The sequence below is a fragment of the Rana temporaria genome, chromosome 13, assembly GCF_905171775.1.
Source record: "Rana temporaria chromosome 13, aRanTem1.1, whole genome shotgun sequence".
Lineage (NCBI taxonomy): Eukaryota > Metazoa > Chordata > Amphibia > Anura > Ranidae > Rana > Rana temporaria.
In genome coordinates this window covers 34903388-34926970 of record NC_053501.1, presented here as the reverse complement: position 1 = coordinate 34926970, position 23583 = coordinate 34903388, and the positions used below count along the sequence as shown (strand labels likewise).

The window sequence follows — 23583 nt, the reverse complement described above, 5'->3', positions numbered from 1 at the left end:
TGTTTACGGGGGTCAGCGGATGACCATCCGCTGACACCCGTAATTTGTCCGCCTCCACAAAGATCCGCATTTTCGGATGGAAGAAAACCCTATTTTCTTCCGTCTGCCGGATCGGATGAACACGGACATACGGACATTCATTGCTGAATGAGACACTGATCCAAGTATACAGGACTGAGGTTCAGACATTGCTGGCTACAAACGTTTTCAGATCTGCGGCACACAACGTAGTAAAGTCAATAGATGCATTCTGCCATTGAGCTTTAAAATCTTCCATGTTGGTCATTGTGCCATTAGACTACATCCTAAACCGTACTATGGGCAGCATATTATATTCTATAAGCCGAACGGTCACAACAAAATTACATCCTAGCTGATTGACTTCCTGCCCAAGAATGATTGGACAGTTTGTTGGTGGAAATCCTGCTAATGAACATTCCCTGATCTGATCATAAATGCCCTCTAATGTCTGCAGGTTTTTTTTTTTGGGGGGGGGGGGGGGCTGTTTTGGGCTGTTTTTTTCTTTCTTTCTTTCTTTTTTTTGTTATTATTTTTTATTTATTGTGTCTAGGATACTTCTAAATTACTTGTGATTCATGTTAAGTGACCCTTTAAAAGGTGATTCTTGTAGCACTCTTAATAAATGAGGGCTGTTCTGGTGACACAACTCTTTCAGAGCTAGCGCCCCTTAAACATAAATTATAGTGGCTATAGGAAGTCTATTATTTGGCAGACAGTGAAAGAATTTGACACTTTCTGTCCACACCAGCCATGCCCTGCAAACATTTATTATGTAAATGAAAGACTCCCAAACTTTCAGGATAAACACGTAACTTCCTCCCATAGTGCATCTGTTTGTTTAGCCTCCCCTAATTAATCCTTTAAATAGTTGACAGCCTCCCCCTAAGTGATGAAAGTCCAGTTGTCCCTTTTAATTCAGTGTAAACATACTTACTTCTCAGGCATTAAAGCTGGAATCTTTCTCCTAATAGTGTATATAGACAAAAGATTAGTCAATAAAAAAAACATAAATGCATGGAGGAGCCTCTGTTGTTTTTTTTTTTGCCAAGCCCATGGAAACCTCAGCGATTTTCATGTAGACAGTAGAAACTGCTTCTTCCTTTTTTTATTTTATTTTATATATATATATATATATATATATATATATATATATATATATATATATATATATATATATATATATATATATATAATCTATCACGGTACAGATAAGAAGATGAAATAAGGTATAAATGCACATGTAAACAAAAAGAAAACACTCTTCGCTAAACCCACTCACATGTGAAGAAAGAATATTAAAAACCTCTTAAAAATAAGAAATCGGTGAAAAGATGAAAAAATATGTGATTCAGGATGAGGGATGCTGCTGCCTATAAAAGTTTAAATACTCAAACCTCGACAAACAAATACAGAAAAATAAGCACGCAACCCAGGGATTTAAAGTGCAAAAATGAATAAGTGCATAAACATCAAAAGATATATATATACTGTATGAACATAAACATTAAACGTGAAAAACGTAAAAAAACGTGTGACAAAGCACATATATATATATATATATATATATATATATATATATATATATATATATATATATATATATATATATATTTTTATGTGTGTGTGTGTGTGTGTGTGTGACAATATAGACCATATAAGTGGGTAAATATCAGCAACCCAATCAGTGAAAGGAAAAAAAAGTCTCAAAAAAAACACCAATAAATATTGAGAGAAGGTTTGTCAGCAGGACATTTCCAGAGATCAGTTCATTGACCGCTACAACATTCAACACGATATCTGGGAGAAGCTTGAATCTTGTTCTCAGCCAAAGAGATGTAAAATTACTGACTCTTACCGAATATGTAGGACCCCGGTTTTAGGGAGGTCAATGGAGCGCGTGCATCAGCCTGCCGGCCCCGGTGTAGTATCACTCCATTCAGGGAGGGGTGCCTCTGTCTTGCAAGGAGAGGAAAGACCTTCACCTGTCTCTCCAGACCGAATCACACAGGCAGACAGTGTTCAGATTCACCTTGGATGTTACCAGATACCAAATTCTGAAAGTGTTGACTCAAAAGGGAAAAAAAGGGGATAGAATCCTCATTGTGTAGTACGTTCCCAGTTGAAGCCATTTTTGGGGAAACGCGTTGGGTGGAGCAATTCCTAAAAACGCCATCATACTCATATCATTCAGCTCCTTGGTTTGATCCTGGGCTGTTTTCATTTTTTTATGTTTTTTTTTTTTTTTTTCCTACCCTTTTTCTTGATGTGATCTTTGCTGTGGATAACACCTAAAGTGATATATATTTTTTTAAGTGAATTGTTACTTGTTGTGACATTTTTTAGTGGCTTTTTAAAATAAATATTTTTTGGACATACTACACCATGAGGATTCTATCCCCTTTTTTTTCCTTTTGAGTCAACACTTTCAGAGGGGCCTGAATGTCCAAAACCTGAAAAATAACTTAATATAGAAAACTGAGCAACATAAGTTATTTATTTTCTTAAAAGAGAAGTTCACCTTTCATAACATGTTACACTTGTATTCAGATTGTAGCATATACCAAATCATTAGCCCCTGCACCTCCCAAGCCCACGTTTTGACAGCAGGTTGGGGATCTTCTCACTGCATCCACTGTCACAATTTGAAAACGGCTCTGCCCACATGGCTGCATCATTCATTCACAGTGTTCTGTGAATAGGAGAACTACAACTACTGTTAACCATTGTGGCTGATGGCTTGTAGTTCCCAATGAACTACAGGGACACTGGTGAGCGCTCTAGTAGTTTGATGAGTCTTCCTGCAATTTCTTAACTGCCTGCCTGTATGAGGGATAGGCAGTCAGCTATACTGACAGTCTGCAGGAGCCTGGGATTGCACCCACGATCTGATCGGCGGGTGCAATATTTTGCAGGCTAATAATAATAAAAAATATCATCTTTTTTATTTATTTTTTTACCAGCAAAAAAATGTGCAATATTAACATTATTATTATTTTATATATATATATATATATATATATATATATATATATATATATATATATATATATATATATATATATATATATATATATATATATATATTGTGACAAGAAGTCAGGTAAATCGGTGGGTGTTGTCAGACGGAACATACATTTCTGCCTTGTTTAGACAATACACCAATCGTTATTAGGCGTCGGCTGTAAAATGTAGCCAGGAAGGCTAAAGGCCGTTGGAAGACTCCAGCTGTTCAGAATGAGGCAATTAAGGCCTCTATAAGAAGTTCAGAGGAGGACCACTAATTGCTGCATCATTCCTAAGGCTTTGTGAGTAGGAGAGCGGCGTACTGAAAGTCTCCTGAGGAGGTGAGGAGACCATTGATTTTTCTGTGTGATAAAAATCAAAAGACTATTGTTTTGTGCTGTATGACCAGCACTGTCTGCCCAGCGCTAGGCTGAGTCAGACTCCATAGATAGGTTCCTGTGTGGAAGGTAGACGCCCAGAGTGGCTAGGGTTTATTTTATGTTTGATTTTGTTTATGCTGTTTGGATGCTTGCAATTGTTTTCCAGCAAGATGGAAAAATAAACCAAAAACGTTGTTTTCAACCGTCTTCGACTGCCAGTCTGTATAAATTCAGTGTGTGGTGAACCCATCCAAGGGGTCACACACCCCGCTACCGAGCTAACCCCTTACAATAAATATATATATATATCTATATTTACCTATCTACCTATCTATCTATCTATCTATTATTTTTAAAGGTGAACTTCGCTTTTAAATATGTACAAAGCTTTACATGACGATGGTATAAAATTGACACTCCCGTGCACTTGGCACAATTACTGAAGTCATTCTTTTCAAGTCGGTTTGCTTTTAATGAACTCCGCAGCAGGGTGTGCAACTCCCTTGTTAGTTCAATAGATGGGGGCGAGCAGCAGGGTATATACACCATCCCAAGCTGTGACGCATCCTCCCCACTTTTTCTAAAGATGTAAATATGTGAAACGGAAAAACATTGTCATGAATCCTTTGTTTGATGTCTACCCTGGCATTGACCTGGTTAATCACGCGCATAATGTGGTGTAATTCAATCTTATTTCCCTAGCAGGGGCAGGGAGGTAGAGACGCTGCTGGACGTGTCTTGCTGTAGCGGGAGGCAGCTGTGTGTGTCGCAGACAGCGCTGAAAATCTCCCTTCTACGTTTAACGGGAATATATTTTTTCAGCCTGACCCTGTGACTGTTATTATTTAACCTTCCAGCAGGTATTGGGCCTCTATTATTCATATTGCTCATGTTTCCTGCGACAAGGCGCTCTGGGTTCGCCGTTTAATTCATTGAACTTGGGAGCTATGAATATTGCTGTTGTGAAAACATAATTAATATTCTCTCACTTCAGGGTGAAATGTAATGCGATCTCTGTCTTTTCCTGAGGACGGAAACTCGGAGTTCAAAGTATAGCTAGCACCACCATATTAAGATGCGGAAATATCAATACATCGAAAATCTTATCGCTATTCTGCAGCTGCGATTTCCCATCCTACACATCCTGGCAGCAGAAATTGTATTTATTTTTGTCTGTTTTTGATTTGATTTTATTTTTTCTACACATTACGCTGCTATTTTTCTGAACATTTCTATACTTGAAAACAGAACCTCTAGAGCCCATTCACGCCTCTCTGTAACCCAAATGTCATGTACATTAAAGTGTAAATCCTAATGCGTGGTTAATGCATGGTCAACCACGTGGTTGAACAAAAAATAATAATCTGACCGATCCGATTGGTGCCGCTGTACTAATGATCTGACGTTGGTACAGCGATCCAATGTTAGTACAGCAATCTCCCCCTGCTGAGCAACTATGTTCTGACAGAGGAACCCCACCACCAGAACACTCTGTTCAGCACTCTCAGCGATTTGTGTCTGCCTTTTTTTTTATTGACCTGGCAGATGTCACCTGACGTTCGGCCCATGTATACTAGGCTTAAAGCCTAGTACACTTATCGGGTTTTCAGATTGGAGCCGCTGCACTAACAATCCAATGTTGGTACAGAAATCTTCACTGCGGAGCTATTGCTATTGGCTGATCGGGAGCAGGTTTGCTGCTGGTTTTCCAACATGCTCGGCCAGCTCTGCCGAATGCCGGATAGTTTTTATTGAACCAGCCAATGTCGTCCGACCTTTGGCCCATGTGTGCAGTACTAATCTTAAATCTGTTTCTCGGTAGGTTTTGGCCTCATGTCTCAATGTATACAAGTTTCTTACACAGTTTTCTGGTGAACCTATTCCAAATTTTCTTGCCTGGGGAACCTGCCAGTATCGGCTCTTCAAGCTGCAGGCTGACAACGCTAAGGCTGCATTCACACCTGAGCGTAGCGTTTTGCGGCGTTTTTTACCGCGACAAAACGCAGCGGTTTTTACCGCAATTTTTTACAGGTCTAGGGTCACCAATGTAAAACTCCCAAATTCGAGCGTCAAAAAAGGGTCCAGAACTTGATTTGGGCTTCAGGCGTTCGGCGTCAGGCGTTTTGTAGTGGAGATGTGAACCATCTCCATAGAGAATAATGTATTTTTTTCCCTCTAGCGTTTTGGGGCGTCGCGCTTCAGGCGACAAAACGCTCAGGTGTGAATGCAGCCTAAGCGACTTTTGCAGTTAGTAGGAGTGTGTGTGTGTGTGTGTGTGCGCTCTCATGCTCTTTCAGTTGGCCATAGTACTTCCTATCAGGTCTGTCAGATAAGCTGCCCAACAGCTTTTTTTATTCAAAAAGAAAAATAATTAAGTCAGCCGCCAAAAACACTGTAGCAGCTGACTTTTTAATAAGCACACTTACCTGTCCAGGGTGCCCGCGATGTAGGCCGCCCAAGGCCGATCCGTCCCTTTCGGATCATGTGTCGGCGCCGCCATCCTCACTAAGGGAAACTGGCAGTGAAGCCAAGCAAGCGCGAGTCGCGCGGCGCTTTGTAAATGGGCGGCTGCCTTCTGGGACACACACAGAAGACAGCGCGCCCCATTTCCCAGGAGGCAACGCAAGGGGGAGAAGAGAAGATCACAGCGGAATAGGAAGTGGCAGATTCGGACGATCTGCCTAGCAACAGCCATTTCTGGCAAGTATAAAAAAAAAAAAAAATGTGGAGCCCTTATGCCAATATATATATATTTTTTCTTTTTAAGGGTGGACCTCCGCTTTTAACCTTTCCAAACTGCAGCTCAAAGGTGCTTAAAAGTTTAAAGTCTTCACCAAGATGCTTGAAGATGGCTGAATGCTTTGATAATGCTTTATAAAAGCTTTTTGTACATATTGTTCTTATACAAACCAAGCTGATGCCTATGTGAGGCTGAAAATATAAGTTTTCATTTTTTTTTTTCTTTTACTCAAACTGAAAACGAGCAACTATCTTGATGCATTTTTATTAGAAAACGCACAAGGGAAAAATGCACCATAAAATAAATAAATAAAAAATGGTAAAGCAACTCCCTCGCAAATGTAAGTTGACACACATGTAAACAGTGGCCCAGATTCAAGAAGCAATTGCTCCCGTGTAACCATAGGTTACACGGCGCAATTGCTTACTTGCTCCGGTGTAACGAGTGCTCCTGATTCAGGAACCTCGTTACACCGACTGCAGCCTAAAATCTGCGCGGCATAAGGCTCTTATGCCACGCAGATTTTAGGCTGCATTCTTGCGTGGGCCGATAGGGGGCGCTCCCATTGTGATCAGCGTGTAGTATGCAAATTGCATACTACCACTGATTCACAAACTTGCGCGGGCCCTGCGCAAGCCAGGTACAGCGTTTCCGTACGGCAACTTTAGCGCAAGGCTGCCCCTTCTAATAGTAGGGGCAGCCAATGCTAAAGTATCTCCGGCGACGTTAAATTTGAATTTAACGTCGTTTGCGTAAGTGATTCGTGAATGGCGCTGGACGCCATTCACGTTCACTTTGAAGCGACGTCATTTGCCGCAATGCACGTCGGGAAAGTTTCCCGACGGAGCATGCGCTGTACGCTCGGCGCGGGAGCGCGCCTAATTTAAATGATTCCTGCCCCCGGTGGGATCATTTACATTGCGCACGCTTACGCCGGGCAATTTTGCCGGCGCGCCCTCGCAATTTACGTAGCTAATGCTCCGTGAATCGAGGGCAGCGCAAAATATTTGCGGGGGCGCAGGGCAAAATCGTTGCCCTGCTCCCCCGCAAATATCGCGCAAATGTACCTTAATCTGGGCCAGTGTTTGTACTACCCCTGTGGGATAAAGGCAGAGTGAGAACAATAATTCTAATGCTATAGTTCAAGTTTAACTCTAAACAGATAACTTCTAAAGCAGGGATGTCGCCCTCAATTATGTACAGAGTTTAGGGGTGCGCTATGTACAGAATTCAGGGGTGCGTTGGTTGCAGGGTACATACAGCGTGCAGGGTTCAGCTCTGGTTAAGCTGGCCATACACTGTTGTCCTTTGTGCCCCGGTGATTAAAAAATAAAAGGATTCGGGTGGAAAATATTCGGCTTTTAGGGGAATTCTGACAGCGGCAAGTGACAGCTGTCAAAATACAAAAAAGTCAAACAGTGGGATATGTCCATCTGTCCTGGATGGAGGAATCTTTTGGACTTTTTTCATTCAGCCTGTAGGCTAATAATGTGCGACCAGCTCTACAGATCACAAAGGACAAATCGCATGTGGTAGTCAAAATCAGGCTTTTAATTATCTAGCCCTCCATGGCCAGCCTATGGTGAGCCTTTAATATTGTGTTCAGATAAACCTCTGGAGATGGAGAAATTTGAGATTTTTTCCATACTACAAAACCTACAGAGAATATTGTGGTTCCTCCAAAAAGTCCCTACAGCCATTTCCTCTTTAATGTAAATGTGCCAGAAAATGTGGAAAAAAGGTCACCAGTGTCTGTAAGGCGTGTGACATTGCTTTGCCCCTCTTATTTGCTGCCCAGGTCCTAGCGTGCAAGCACTTTACAGCGCATACATCCCATATGTTCATTAGTACATCTGCCAGGAGCATTTTTTGTTTTCACCGTATACTCATGCATATCGTTTATGTTCTTTGCAGCCATGTCTTCCTATCTATTCATTATCAAGACTGAGCTGCCGGCTGCTATTGCAGGGTTCATATCGGGTGACCACCATGGGTAAGTAACAAACGCACCTTGAATTACCGTATTTATCCGGGGTATTGCGCGCTCCGGCGTATAGCACGCACCCCTAATGTGGACCCGCAATTTCTGTAAAAAAAACATTTTAGTACTTACAGTTTTTGGTGTCTTGCGCGGCGGCCTCGTCGGGTCCGGCGTCCGTCTGCGGCTTCGGTGGTGTTCTCCCGCGCTGTCTCCCCGTCGAATCGCCGCTTCCCGCGCTCATTTTGAACGCCTCCGCCGAAGTATACCGAATGCAGTACACTCGGCTACATTCGGCCAGGCTCGGCTTCGCTCGTGCTGACGCTCTGTGACGTTTATGCGTGAGCACGAGCGAAGCCGAGCCTGGCCGAATGTAGCCGAGTGTACTGCATTCGGTATATGTCGGCGCAGGCATTCAAACTGAGCGCGGGTATCGACGTATATCGCGCACCCACGATTTCCCCCTTTTTTTTTTAAGGGGAAAAAAGTGCGCGGTATACGCCGATAAATACGGTAGTTAAAGGGGTTTGTTTTTTTTATTTTCTAAATAGGTTCCTTTAAGCCCGTGCATTGTTGGTTCACTTGCCTTTTTCCTTTGATTTCCCTTCTAAATGTTTTTTTTCTTTGTTTGAATTTCTCACTGCCTGTTTCTTCTCAGTAAGCTTGCCCCCATCATCCGAGCCATTCTAGCTGGGGGTTAGTCAGCGTGCTCACCCCCTCCCTTGAGACTACATCCCTGCGGGTGTTCACAGCATCTCCCCACAGGGATGTACCAAGGGAGGGGGCGAGCACGCTGACTAACCCCCAGCCAGAACGGCTCGGATGATGGGGGCAAGCTTACTGAGGAGAAACAGGAAGTGAGAAATTAAGACAAAGAAAAAAAACATTTAGAAGGGAAATGGAAGGAAAAGGTAAGTGAACCAACAATGCACTAGCTTTATAGGAACCAATTTAGAAAATAAAAAACGAACCTTTACAACCCCTTTAAGCAACAAATAAAAGCAGAATTTTAGGTATGATTTTTATTGCACAGTTAAAGCTTGGACCAATGTGTTTATGGATATCTTAGAACCGAGGGAATCGTTGGATCACTAGTTGCTGCTACTACAATGATGGCAGCCATCCCTAGGGTTGTGGGCGGGGCCCTTCTCCATATTGACCACAGGGGGTTGTTCTCTCAGCACTATAGCCATTCACAGAACGTATTGCATTTTTTTCAGTACATACAAGGCGTAAGACATTCTTTGATTGGATGTGGGGATGTGACATCATGCCCTGCCTCTCTACCTCATTCTCTCTGGAGAAGAGGTGCTTGAGAGGGGATGATTTCAATTTACAATACCGTACTGGTGACCCCACAATAGGGATAAACTTTTTTGAAGAAGGGAGTTTAACAAGACACGTGGCCACTCCATTGACATTAGAAGAAAAGAGGTTTAACCTTAAACAACATAGAGGGTTCTTTACTGTAAGAGCGGCAAGAATGTGGCATTCCCTTCCACAGGCGGTGGTCTCAGCGGGGAGCATCGATGGTTTAAAAAAACTATTAGATAAGCACCTGAATGACCGCAACACACAGGGATATACAATATAATTCTGACCTATAAGTTGGACAAGGCGTTCTGTGAATAGCGGCAATAGCTGACAAGCGACCCCCTGTGGTTACTGTGCAGAAGAGCAGTCGCTCGGTACAGAATCCGAAAGAGCTCTGCTGTCACTATAGCAGTGTTTCTCAATTCCAGTCCTCAGGCCCCCCCCAACAGGTCAGGTTTTCAGGATTTCCATTATTTTGCACAGGTGATTTGATCAGTTTCACTGCCTGAGGCTGGGTTCACACTACTACACTACTTTCATCCTACTTTGCTCTGTGTTCAATGTTTCCCTATGAGAACGTCTTGTAGCGTCCTACACAAGTCGGTCCGACTTTGAAAATGCTCCCTGTACTACTTTTGGTCCTACATTGATCCTACTTCAGGCCCATTGAATATCATTGAAGTCGGACCAAAGTAGTATCCTGTTCATGAAAGTAGGATGGATGTAGGACCAATGTAGGATAAATGTAGGACCAATGTAGCAGAGCAAAGTAGGATGAAAGTAGTATAGTAGTGTGAACCCAGCCTTAGTAATCACCACAGCCTTTTCATCTGAGGGAAATCCTGAAAACCTGACCTGTTGGGGGGGCCTGAGGACTGGAATTGAGAAACACTGCACTATAGTGATTTGCAGCTTCCACAGCATTCACTCAAGTATGAAATATGCATACCTACATTGGTTAACGCTAGACCAATGTAGCTATGCAATAAAAATCATACCTAGGCTTTAGCTCTAAAGCAGAACGCCAGCTTACAATAATAAATATGAATAGCCTATTATTAAATGAGTGAAATAAGTATTTGACCCCTTTGAAAAACATGACTCTGTACTCGTTGGCAAACAGAGGTCAGACATTTCTTGTAGTTGGCCACCAGATTTGCACACATCTCAGGAGGGATTTTGTCCCACTACTCTTGGCAGATCCTCTCCAAGGTTTAGAGGCTGAGGTTTGGTAACTCGAACCTTCAGCTCCCTCCACATATTTTCTATGGGATTATGGTCTGGAGACTGGCCAGGCCACTCCCAAGACCTTAATGTGCTTTTTCTTGAGCCACTTTGTTGCCTTGGCCGTGTGTTTTGGGTCATTGTCATGTTGGAATACCCATCAATGACCCATTTTCAATGCCCTGGCTGAGGGAAGGAGGTTCTCACCCAAGATTTGACGGTACATGGCCCCCGTCCATCATCCCTTTTGATGCAGTGACGTTGTCCTGTCCCCTTAGCAGAAAAACACCCCAAAGCATAATGTTTCCACCTCCATATATGACGGTGGGGATTGTGTTCTTGGGGTCATGGGCAGCATTTCTCCTTCAAACACATTGAGTTGATGCCAAAGAGCTAAATTTTGGTTTCCTCTAACCACAACCCTTTCACCCAGTTAGTTATTCAGATGTTCATTAGCAAACTTCAGACGGGCCTGTACATGTGCTTTCTTGCGCAGTGGGACCTTGCGGGCGCTGCAGTATTTCAGTCCTTCACGGCGTAGTGTGTTATCAATTGTTTTCTTGGTGACTGTGGTCCCAGCTGCCTTGAGATCATTGACAAAAATTCTCCTATTTAGTTCTGAGCGGATTCCTCACCGTTCTCATGATCATTGAAACTCAGCGAGGTGACATCATGCATGGAGCTCCAGACCGAGGGGGGATTGACAGTTATTTTATGTTTCTTCCATTTGCAAATAATCGCACCAACTGTTGTCACCCTCTCATCAAGCTGCTTGGCGATGGTCGTGTAGGTATACAATATTGTCCCTGACATCCTTGGGCAGCTCTTTGGTCTTGGCCATGGTGTAGTGATTGGAATCTGATTGATTTGATTTGCTTCTGTGGGCAGGTGTCTTTTATACAGTTAACAAGATGAGATTAGGAGCACTCCCTTTAACCACTACAGATCCGCGCTATCGTCAAAAGACCTCTGCAGCGCGGACCTGAAGTGCCGAGTGGACGTCTTCAGACGTCCTATTGTTTACATTACCCGCGCGCGCCGCTGGGGGGCACGCAGCGGGTAAACGCTGTCCCGGTGCATCGCTGGGAAGCCGATGCGTGTACCTGGCGGCCGCGATGTCCGCCGGGTACACGCGATCATCGGTAACACAGCAGGAACGTGGAGCTCTGTGTGTAAACACAGAGCTCCACGTGCTGTCAAAGTAGAGGAGACCGATCAGTCACCTCCCCCACACAGTTAGAACACACCCAGGGAATACATTTAACCCCTTCCTCACCCACTAGTGTTAACCCCTTCCCTGCCAGTCACATTTATACAGTAATTAGTGCATTTTTATAGCACTGATCGCTGTATAAATGTGAATGGTCCCAAAATTGTGTCAAAAGTGTCCGATATGTCCGCCACAATATCGCAGGCCTGACAAAAAAAAATCGCAGATCGCCGCATTTATTAGTAAAAAATAAAAAATAAATCCTAAATCTATCCCCTATTTTGTAGGCGCTATAACTTTTGCGCAAACCAATCAATAAACGCTTATTGCGATTTTTTTTTAACAAAAATATGTAGAAGAATACGTATCGGCCTAAACCGGTGAAAAAATTATTATTTTTTTAAAAAATGGGATATTATTATAACAAAAAGTAAAAAATAGTGGGGTTTTTTTTCAAAATTTTCTGTCTTTTTCTGTTTATAGCGCAAAAAATAAAAATCGCAGAGATGATCAAATACCACCAAATGAAAGCTCTATGTGTGGGGAAAAAATGATAAAAATATAATTTAGGTACAGTGTTGTATGACCGCAATTGTCATTCAAAATGCGTCAGCGCTGAAAGCTGAAAATTGGTCTGGACACGAAGGGGGTTTAAGTGCCCAGTAATGAAGTGGTTAAAGGGGTGTTGCGGGCAAAAAAAAAAAAATTAAAAGCCAGCAGCTACACATACTGCAGCTGCTGTCTTTTAATAAATGGAGACTTACCTGTCCTGGTGTCCCTCGATGTCGGCACAGCAGCTGATGTTTCCCATCAACTGTCGTGTGCTGCCGTCGCTATTTCGGGTAAGGGAAACCGGCAGTGTAGCCTTTCGGCTTCACGCCGGGAACCCTACTGCACATACGCAAGGCCCGCTCCTCTCTCCTATTAGCCCGGCGGCCAGGGGAGGAGGAGGGAGGCCTGTGGTGACGTCACGACCGCGGCAGGACTCCTAAAAGTGGGGAGGGTATCCCCCCCCCCCCTCCCCCTGAAAGTTGCCAATTGTGGCACCGGAGGGGGGGAGGAATCCGATGAGCGGAAGTTCCACTTTAGGATGGAACTCCGCTTTAAGAGAGTGCTCCTAATCTCAGCAGGTTACCTGTATAGACACCTGGGAGCCAGAAATCTTGCCGCTTCGATAGAGATTAAATACTTATTTCATTCATTAAAATGTAAATCAAGTTATAACTTATTTTAAATGTGTTTTTCTGGATATTTTTGTTGTTATCCTCTGTCTCACTGGTAAAAGAAACCTACCATTAAAATTACAGACTGATAATTTCTTTATTAGTGGGCAAACATACAAAATCAGCAGGGGATCAAATACTTTTTTTCCCCTCACTGTGTATGTATGTATATATAATCCTGATCCTTATTTAGCACCTTGCTTAGCCATAAAACTGACCAAGCTGTGCTTGCATGCTTAGTGCGGTCAAGTTTTTAATAGGAAAGTAGAGGGGCTGGCAGGAACACCAGGGATTTCACACATAGAAAGCAGTACAAAGAAAACAGGAGCATTTTCATCCTAGTACATGGTACAGTAGGCACATATCAGCAATATGAAATGTTGGGTTTACATAGTCTTTAAGATTTATTCTCTTTTAGTGGTCCAGGTGGGGGTATAATAGTTTATGGTATTTTAATTTGTTTGGCGAGGGAGCATACACACGGCCGGGATTCCTGGCCAAAGCTCTCCTCACAGTTTTCCGGCGGGAAAACCTCTCGTGTGTACATGGGGAAACTTACCGAGCAGGTTTTCCCGGTGGACTTTATACCGCCGGGAATCCCGGTCGTGTGTACAGGGCTTTACTATGAAATCTTGGTTTAACAAATATTTAATGCAGGGTACAACCATGACGTTCAGTTTGTATAGCATGCTAGACTTTCTAATGAATAAAAGCCCAGCTTTGCCTGCATGCTTTATGGTAGCCTTTATATAACTGATTATACCAATTGGTCCTATGGCTTCCCCCCCCCCCTTTTAAGTTATTCATATTTGGGCATAATTTTGTTTGTCCTGCTATTTAGGTCTATTTGCTGAATCCTGAACTAAAATTTCTTTTGAAAATCTGAAAAAAATGCCAGACCATTTTTTTTGTGCTAAAAAATGCCCCCTCTGCTTATACCCAAGTCAGCTTTTTGCGTCTGATCTCCCAGACTTTGGGGACCCGGTACCGGCCGGCTGTCGGTCCCCCGGACCCCAAACTTGGCACACATGTAGCCCTTCTCCTCAAGTGTGCAAAGTTTGTTGGCCGGGGAGCACCGATTTTATTTATTTTTTTTTTTTTTTCAAAGCAGGGCACCGCTTCCATAGACTCCCCCTTCCATAGACTCCCATGTTAAACGGTAATTTCTCCATTGATTTTGGCAACCAGGTACTGGCCGGTTGTAGGTCCCCTGGACCCGGAAGCTTGGCACACATGTAGCCCCATTTCTCCTCTACAAATGTGCAAAGTTTGTCTGAGGGAGCACCGATTTTTCAAAGCCGGGCACCCCATAGACTCCAATGTTAACTGTCCGTCTAGGCATGGGCACAGTGAGGCATGCAGATGGACACCCTAGGCTTATACTCAAGTCAATACGTTTTCCCAGTTTTTTTGTGGTATAACTAGGTGCCTCGGCTTAAATTCGGGTCGGCTTATTCTCGAGTATATACGGCAATGCATTTTGTGATCAGATTGAACATTGATTTAGAAAATTCGACCAACCAAGCCTTCAATTTTACCTCATGTTGCTACAATTTTTGTGGCCCAGAATCTTCTTTTCTTGCACTCAAGCGCATTTCTTTTTTTTAATTATATTTCTCACATGATTCTCCCATCATTGCTTAGAAAATCGTTGCTTTTTCCAAAAAAAATGCAAACATGCCCAATCAGTAAAAATTTGATGGCTACAAGAAAATCGGCCGTTGCCTGCGGCCCACTAATGTTGCGAAATGTTAACGAAAATCCTTAGATAAGATTTTCGAAAAAGAAAGTTCTTTTGGAATTTGACCCATGTATGGGTATGGCCAGCCTAGAAAAGCCTGCAGGAAGGTATCTGTGCCCTGTGCTCACCACCTGCTGGCTGCTAATCGTAAATATGAAACCTTTTATGCGCAATTCATCAGTTGCCTGAGAAACACAAAAGAAACATTTAAATAATGATTTGGCCCTGAACCTCCTAAACACATGGACAAAACGGTACATTGTTGTTGTTGTTATTATTATTATTATTATTATTATTATTATTATTATTATTATTATTATTTTTTTTTTATTTTTTTTTTAGGGCCTGGTATCTTGATGGCAGACTGGTATTAATAATCACATTGGTCTGCATTGTGCTCCCATTGGCGCTGCTTCCCAAAATAGGTAAGACCAAAAAAAAAATTATAAAAGATTTTTTAAATCTCTCTTAATGGATTGGCAGGGGATGGCAAAGGAGGGAGGGGGCCCCATACAAAGCCGCAAGACCATTTTTCCATTTGGGATGCTTTAATTTGTTTCAGCCAGGGGGCCTGGCTTGTTAAGCCTTTTCTTGGGCTGCAGTAGTGTGTTGTCTGTTATACAAAAATAAAATCTTTACAGGGGAACATTAAAGGGCAGCCCTTACTTATGGCATTCCATTAGCGACAAAGCTCGCCCTAATTCGGCCCTACTAAACGACATGAATGATCTGTGACAGGCACCGGGGCTGGCTGTTATTCCGAGCTGTAAGCTCCAGATTCCACGCACTGTATAATAAAACATACCAGAAATGTAAACCCTTAGCCCTGCATTAAGATCAAGTTCCATATAAATTGCTTTTTATTTTACTGTTATTTTACAGGCTTTCTTGGCTACACAAGTAGTTTGTCATTTTGCTTTATGGTCTACTTTGCCATTGTGGTAAGTTCTTAAAATAACTTTTTTTTTTTGTTTTGCTTTTTTTTTTTTTTTTCAAGGGGGTTTAAGTGGCCAAAATGACTTACTCTCTTTTCACTTCTTTAATGAGTCCGTCATGAACAGCGCAATTTTTTTTACATCTCCTAATGTATTTTTATCACCTCCACCCTTTGTCCTGTGTATTAGGTCGTGGCAGTTACAAGAGAGAAATAATGTGCGCAAATGAATTTTCATAATCCACTTTTAGGAAGTCTTTATATTTTAATGTATCCATGGAGAACACATATCATTTTATACCTTGTAGAAGTATGAAAGGAAAGAAGCTAACTTGGGCTCAGCCCAAAATATTCAGCTATTAAAAGGAAACGTGCTGCACCCAGCTGAACGTTGAATTTCTGTGAACTGCTTTATGGAGAGCTTTAAGTGAAGCCATATTTCATTTGAAAAATTTAAACGTAAAGGGCACAAGATGCCAGCTATACTTCATTAACTGGAAAATCTATTGTACTTCTCTCTAATTGTAAGTAGAGTCTGACTTCCCCGATGTCGGTGGTCAGCCCCTAGCCCAGAGCGAGTCACTTTACAGGTAACCTGAGTGAGGCTGGCCATACACAAAGCAAATTTCTTTCCCGTGACCACGGATTGCAGGGAATACATTTTTACAATTCACACATCAACACAGACGGACAATCCCTCCTGTCGGCCATTGTCCGGGGGTAAGCCATCCCCACCAGGAGAAGACTGTGATTATTGTTAGCAGCTATGGCAGCCGCTAACGATAATCGCAGGTAAAACCCGGCATGCTGGTTGTACTCAAGTTGATCAATCAACTTGGTACATTCAGCCCGCTCATACAGGGTTTGAATCTAAGCCGGTTCGAAATATGCATGGCCTACCTGAGGAGAATCCTATTTCTGGGGTCCTGATGGGGTGTCCTATCTGTGATCAAGAATGAGTTGGGACAGGCTAACAATAAGCTGACAAAATACACCCCCACGTCCAAACATATATGTTGGCACAGGGCCATGTTTACCACGATGTAGCGTCCCCCTCTTCTTTTAACAACACTCTGTAAACCAGGGGTGCCCAACCTTTTGAAGGCCGAGGGCCACTTAAGCGACCTAGTAACCAGTCACGGGCCACAATGAGCGGAGTGGGCAGATGACAGGTCTGTGTCCAGTCTGCATATGCAAAGCAGACACAGCCCAATCTACTCTATGGGCCCTCCGATCCAATCAGATAGAAGGGGGTAGATCCTGTTTTATTTAGCAGATCGGATTGGAGGTAGGCAGGTGTAAACTGACAAAAGTCTGTTCACATCTGCCACTCCATAGAGGTGATTAGAGGGTCCGATTCGGTTGGACCAATCATGTGAAAGGGGACTAAGGCTGCTTTTACACTGATTGTCTGCAGTCAATTGCGGCACAGTGTACCTGTGGTTTTCCCGCCGGTTAGCTGCACTTTGCCATAGACGTCCATTATATCCTGCAGGTGTGGTAACACTTTCTGAAAAGCCGTTTTTGCTTCCTCTACCGCCAGCTTCATTCACAACACTGATGCTTTTGGATGGCAGGTCGGCAACCCGCAATCTGGGCTTGCCAACCAGCCATCCCAGAGCAGGAGGTCGCGGGCCACATCAGAGGGCTCCGCGGGCCACTAGTTGGGCACCCCTGCTGTAAACGTTTGGGAACGGAGAAGAGCAGTTGCTGGAGTTTTGGGAGGGAAATGTTGTCCCATTCGTAGCTGATATAGGATTCGAAGTACTCAACAGTCCTAGGTCATCTTGGTCGTGTTTTAAATTTCAAAATTCGCCAATTATTTTTAATTGGTGAAAGGTCTGGACTGCAGGAAGGCCAGTTACGTACCCGGATTCTTCTACTACAAAGTCATGCTGTTGTCATAGATGCAGTATGCAGTTTAGCTTTGTCCTACTGAAATATGCAAGACCTTGCCTGAAAAAAAAATGTCTGGATGAGAGCATATGCTGCTCTATATCCTGGATATATCTTTTAGCATTAATGGTGTCTTTCCAGATGTGTAAGCTGCCCATTCCATATGCAGTAATGTACCCCCCATACTATCAGATTCAGGCTTTTGAACAGAGCATTGATAACAAGCCAGAAGGTCCCCCTCCTCTTCAGTGCAGAGGACACGGTGCCCATGGTTGCCCAAAAAAATGTAAAATTTCAAATTCCTCTGAAAACCGAACAGTTCTACACTTTTTGGATAGTGTTCAGATAAGGCTTCTTCTTTCGATGATGGAGCTTTACCTTGCATCTTTGGATGGCACAGCTGTGTTCACTGACAGTGATTTTTGGAATTATTCCTGAGCCCATGCAGTGATGTCCATCACAGAATCATGCTTGTTTTTAATGCAATACCGAAGATCACAGGCATCCAATATTGTATTTCGGCCTTGTCCCTTGCGTACAAAGATTTCTCCTGAGTCTTGGAATCCTTTGATGATGATATTATGTACTGTAGATATATTTAAAGTGCAACTTTACATTGAGGATCATTATTCTGAAATAGTTTGATAATTTTTAGACGCAGCTTTTCAGATTGGTGAACCTCTGCCTATCTTTATTTCTGAGACACTTAGGCCCGGATTCAGATACATTGGCGTATCTTTGAGCGGGCGTAGCGCATCTCACATGCGCTACGCCGACGTAACATAGAGAGGCAAGTACTGTATTCACAAAGCACTTGCTCCCATATGTACGCCGGCGTAACGTAAATGGGCCAGCGTAAGCCCACATAATTCAAAGTAGCAAGGCAGTGGGCGTGTTGTCTTATAATGAAGCATGACCCCATGTAAATGCATGGCCGATCGAACGGCGCATGCTCAGAATCCCGTTGCAAATACTCCCTAAGATACTTTGGCTCAATGCTTTGTCGACGTGAACGTAACTTACGCCCAGCCCCATTCACGTACGACTTATGCAAACGACGTAAAATACGACGCTGTTCCGACGTTTCCGACGTCCATACCTTAACATGACTCACCCCTGCTTTATGAGGGGTAAACTTACGCCGGACGTAAGCCTTACGTAAACGGCGTAGCTAAATCCGACGGGCGCAAATACGTTCGTGAATCGGCGTATCTAGGTCATTTGCATATTCAACACGTAAATCGACGTAACTGCCCCTTGCGGCCATCGTAAATATGCACCCAAGATACGACGGCGTAGGAGACTTACGTCGGTCGTAACTTGGCAAATTTCAGGCGTATCTAGTTTTAAGAATACGCGTATAGATACGACGGCGCACATTTGGACTTGCATCTGCGTATCTGGAAATACGTCGTCGTAAGTCCTTTCTGAATCTGGCCCTTTGACTCTTTAAGATGCTCTTTTTATACCCAATCATGTTACTGACCTGTTGCCAATTAACCTAATTAGTTACAAAAGGTTCTTCCAGCTCTTCCTGTATGTACCACTTTCTTCTCCAGGTTTTTGTTGCCCTGTCCCAATTTTTTTAAAACTTGTTACTGCCATCAATTTCAAAATTACCTTATTTTTTTTCTTAAAATGGTATATCTTCTCAGTTTAAACATTTTGATATGTTTTTTGTTTGTGTGATATTTATGGGTTTATGGGATTTGAAAATCATTGCATTCTGTTTTTATGTAGATTTTACACCGCTTTCCAACTTTTTTTTTTGTCACAAAACTATACTAGGAAAATAGGTGATTTTTTTTTATTTATTTTATTAAACATTAGCTCTATTAAGATTATTTACAGAAGTACCGTACATGTCAAGGCTGTGCTCTGGGCTCTGGGGCAGAGCTGTGTACATTCCAAGACTGGATTGGCAAATGAAAATCCTTTGGCATGGATAAAATATACATATACAAGAAAGAAGCATTAAAGATTTATTTTGTAACACAGTCAAGGATTTCAGTGCTTTCTAAAAAATTTTTTTTTCCTTTTTCTTTAAATAAAAGAAAAATCAAATCCTGGTGGTGTGGCCAGTATACTTACACATTATGAGACACTTCTCCTCTGAGCATGCTCTCCTCCAGTGATGTATGGTCTGAGCCAGGAGCTCACCTACAGGGGTCGCAACTGTAACCCAGCCCCATGCTCCAGAGGGTCCATGCGGCCCTCTGTACACCTGGATAGGAGGAGCAGTGGCATATAGAGGAACCGATCCCTTCTCTCCTACAGCCGCTGAATGCCCGCTACTTCTCTTCCTCCCACAGGCATTCAGCAGGTGCATGAGGGGGAGATCAATTCCTCTATATGCCATCGCCCCTCCTATCCAGCTTCATAATGCTCCCTCACCCCTCCTGTGATCTTCCCGAACCCACCCTCATTCTCTGCAGCTTTGTTGAGTTCCCCCAGGATGTTGTCAAGATGGAGATCAGGGAAGGGGCTGGTAAATGTGTAATTTACCGACCCCTTCCTTGTCTAAATTGATAGTCCATGATCTGTACCGATCACTGAAACTTGGTTTATTATGTTTTTAGTTTGTGAACTGAAAGCTCTGTACAAAGATATTGCTGTCCGGCAGTGGGTGAATGTTTTCCGCCTCTGCCTTCCTATCCTATCTGCCGCCAAATGGTAGTTTTCAAAGTTTACTTCTTCTTTACTGCTCAAATATACCAGGCACATAAGCTGAGAGTAGTATTACTATTAAAGAGGAAGTAAACCCTCTCGTCCAAAAAAAATAAATAAAAAAGACAACATGCAAGACAAAGGCATAATGAGCAAGTATGCATAGCATACTAGCTCATTATGAATTCTTTACCTGAGATTAAAGCCCCCGCAGCGGCCCTCGTTCGCCTCCTCCGACACCGCCATGATACCCAGAGTGACTTCCGGGTATCGCTGCTCCGGCGCTCTGACTGGCCGGAGCAGCGATGACGTCACTCCCACGCATGCGCGTGGGTGCTGCCACTAACAGCATGATCGCCATTAGAAGCGGCGCACTCAGTGTGCCTACGCCCAATATCTACCGGTGCCACTGTTTTTTTTGCAAATATCTCCTAAACCTTTTAGGTTTGGGAGATATTTGTTGCACCTCCAGATAAGCCTTAGGGCTCTTTCACACGGAGCGGACCGTTTCTGGGTCCGCTCCGTGTGTCTCCGTCGGCTCAGCGGGGATCCCCGCTGAGCTGTCGGCGGATAGGGCGGTCCCCGCACACAGTGCAGGGACCGCCCTGTCTCAGCTCCGCTCTGCCCTATGGGGAACCAGATGCAGACGGACCGTCTGTCCGTCTGCATCCGTTCCGCCGGACGGAAGAAAAATAGGGTTTTCTTCCGTCCGAAAACTGGACTTCGACGGACGCGGACGTTAGCGGATGCTCCATAGGGATGTATTACAAGTCCATGAACGGACTTGTAATACACGGACAGGCGGAGCGGACGTGTGAAAGAGCCCTTAATCTAGGCTTACCTGTAGGTTAAAGTGGTTGTAATGGGTTTATAACCACTTTAATATTAGTATTCATTTCTATAGCACTAATGTACATAAAACCATAAACCGCTATGCAAAATGTTTGAATCTACATCATTCTGAATTTGGGAGATTTTGTTTTAATCCCTAAAATCGTTCCAACCAGGTTTGCACAAATTGCACGATTGCCCTATTTGCAGTATAGAAATCAGAAAAGGCAAACGGATGCCTTTTTGATGAGGAAATGTTCATATTACAAAATTATCAGCGGGACATGTTCAGCTGGCCATTAAAAAGGTTAACCTTTAGTTGATGAATTGGGGTCACATAGCTCGTGCCCCTTCACCAGCTGCTGTGTTTATATCACTGGTGTGACCTTTCCTGTGACTGGTAGGAAGGAGTTGCACTTGTAATATGCAGTCATCATACAGTGAGGTCTGTAAACCTTTTGTGATTACTATCATTTTGGTTCAGATAATGCAGTTAAAATGAACTTAAACTATCACCTAGTGCTTGCATTTAATTGAAATGTCTGAAATATAACATTTCTGTGATACTTTTTGGAAGGGTTTAGGGTATTTGTATGTGATGCCCATAGTAATAAATACAGTTGCTCTCTTACTGCATTCCACTAGGGATGGGGTTGGCGCCCGGCATGGTATGTTGTCACTGGACCTACATAAGGCCTTTGACTCTTTATCTTGGCCCTTCCTGTTCCATATTCTAAGGAAATGGAATTGTGGACCTAAATTTCTTATCCTTTTAAGTGTGTTATATGGTCATAAATCGGATCTATTACACATCCAGAGGGGGACCAAGCAGGAATGTCCTCTCTTGCCTCTCCTCTTTGTGATATTACCGTAATTGAGACGCTGGCCATAGCCATGAGGTCTAGTCCTAATATCCATGGTATTTCAAGTGTAGGCATACATAAATGTGCACTATTTGCCAAAAATCTGTTATTTATTACGGATCCTATTACGAACTTGCCTAATCTATTTGCCACATTGTCCAAATTTGGAACCATATCAGGTTTAAGGGTCAATCAAGCAAAATCGGAAGCGCTAAACGTGAACTGGATTTGGGTATGATTCTGACTTCCTTTTCCTTTAAATGGGAGCGCTCAAACGCTCCCATTTCTTGGTGTCAAACTAACCTCTGACATTGCAATGCTATACTGGGTTAATTATACTCCTATTTATGACTCTATTGAACAGGACCTGAAGAACTGGCAAGCCCATGCTCTTTCCTAGATGGGTAAAACAGCGTCCGTCAAGATGACGGTTCTTCCTATAAGGCCCCGTACACACGACCAGAATTCAGCCAGAAACTCGATCGGAGCTGAATTCTGCCGAGAAACCCGGCGTGTGTACACTTTCGGCCGAGGAAGCCGGCGAGTTCCTCGTGGAGCCAAATAGAGAACATGTTCTCTATTTTCTTGTTGTTCAATAAGGAAAGTTGGCTCGCCGAGATCCTTGGCGGCTTCACACAGAACTCGACGAGCAAAACGATGAGTTTTGCCCGTCGAGTTCCTCGGACGTGTGTACGGGGCCTCATACTTTTTTCACTTTGGTCTCTTCCGATTCCAGTTCCATCTGTGTTTTTCTAGAAGCTGCAATTTTTTATCTATAAATTCCTCTGGAATAGTGGTGGATGTCTGGTGGCCTGCTCCACTTTATGCTTACCCAAAAGGCGAGGTGGACTGGGGGGTACCTCGCTTCTTGCAATACTATAGAGCTGCCCAATTAGTCCAGCAATATCAAATTTTTGCTACAACATATCAGCCTGACTGGGGTCGGTTGGAGGCTCAGGCTAGTCTGACCCTTCCCCTAAATCTATTAATGTGGCTCTCTTCAAAGGAGCAGCTTTGTTGCACTCCTCTTGTCTCTGGGACATGGTATGCAACCTATACCCTTTGAAATCTCCCCACTCCCCAGTGGCCCCCTTATAAATATAATAATTATCTAATCGCAAGAGGATTAGACGGCCTTCCTACTTTAGGGAAACATTACAGATGCCCCCTACGGAGACTGACCATTTGTGCCAAATCACTAATTTTCTGCAGACTCTAAGCGCCAAACTGATATAACCACGAGGACTCTGTTTGAGAATAAATGTATATGTGGTCCGACTCACGAGGTGGAATCACAAAGTTATATGCCCTATTCACACAATTGAGAAGGAGGTGTGGACAAAATGATTGTCTATGGTGCACAGGGGTATACTTAACACTTACCTGGTGGAGGCAAATTACAAGGTGCTATTGTGCTGGTATCTCATTCTGACAAAAATATACCCTGGTACCTCACCCCTTGCTTCAAGGCAGGACGGTGACATGTTTCATGTCTGGTGGTCCTGTCCGAAGGTCCAACGTTTCTGGATCAGAGTGTTTAATCCTATCCACTCGGTAG

At 43.3% G+C, this 23583-nt stretch overlaps 1 protein-coding gene across 1 annotated transcript in view; it reads left to right on the top strand.

Moving 5' to 3' along the window:
• SLC38A6 (solute carrier family 38 member 6) overlaps window positions 1-23583 on the top strand; it is a 100996-nt gene that overhangs the window by 48957 nt on the left and 28456 nt on the right. Inside the window, exons 6-8 of the mRNA XM_040333128.1 lie at window positions 8059-8137; window positions 15177-15259; window positions 15717-15775. Coding sequence (XP_040189062.1) covers window positions 8059-8137; window positions 15177-15259; window positions 15717-15775 — 221 coding nt within the window. The remainder of the gene's footprint in view (window positions 1-8058; window positions 8138-15176; window positions 15260-15716; window positions 15776-23583) is intronic.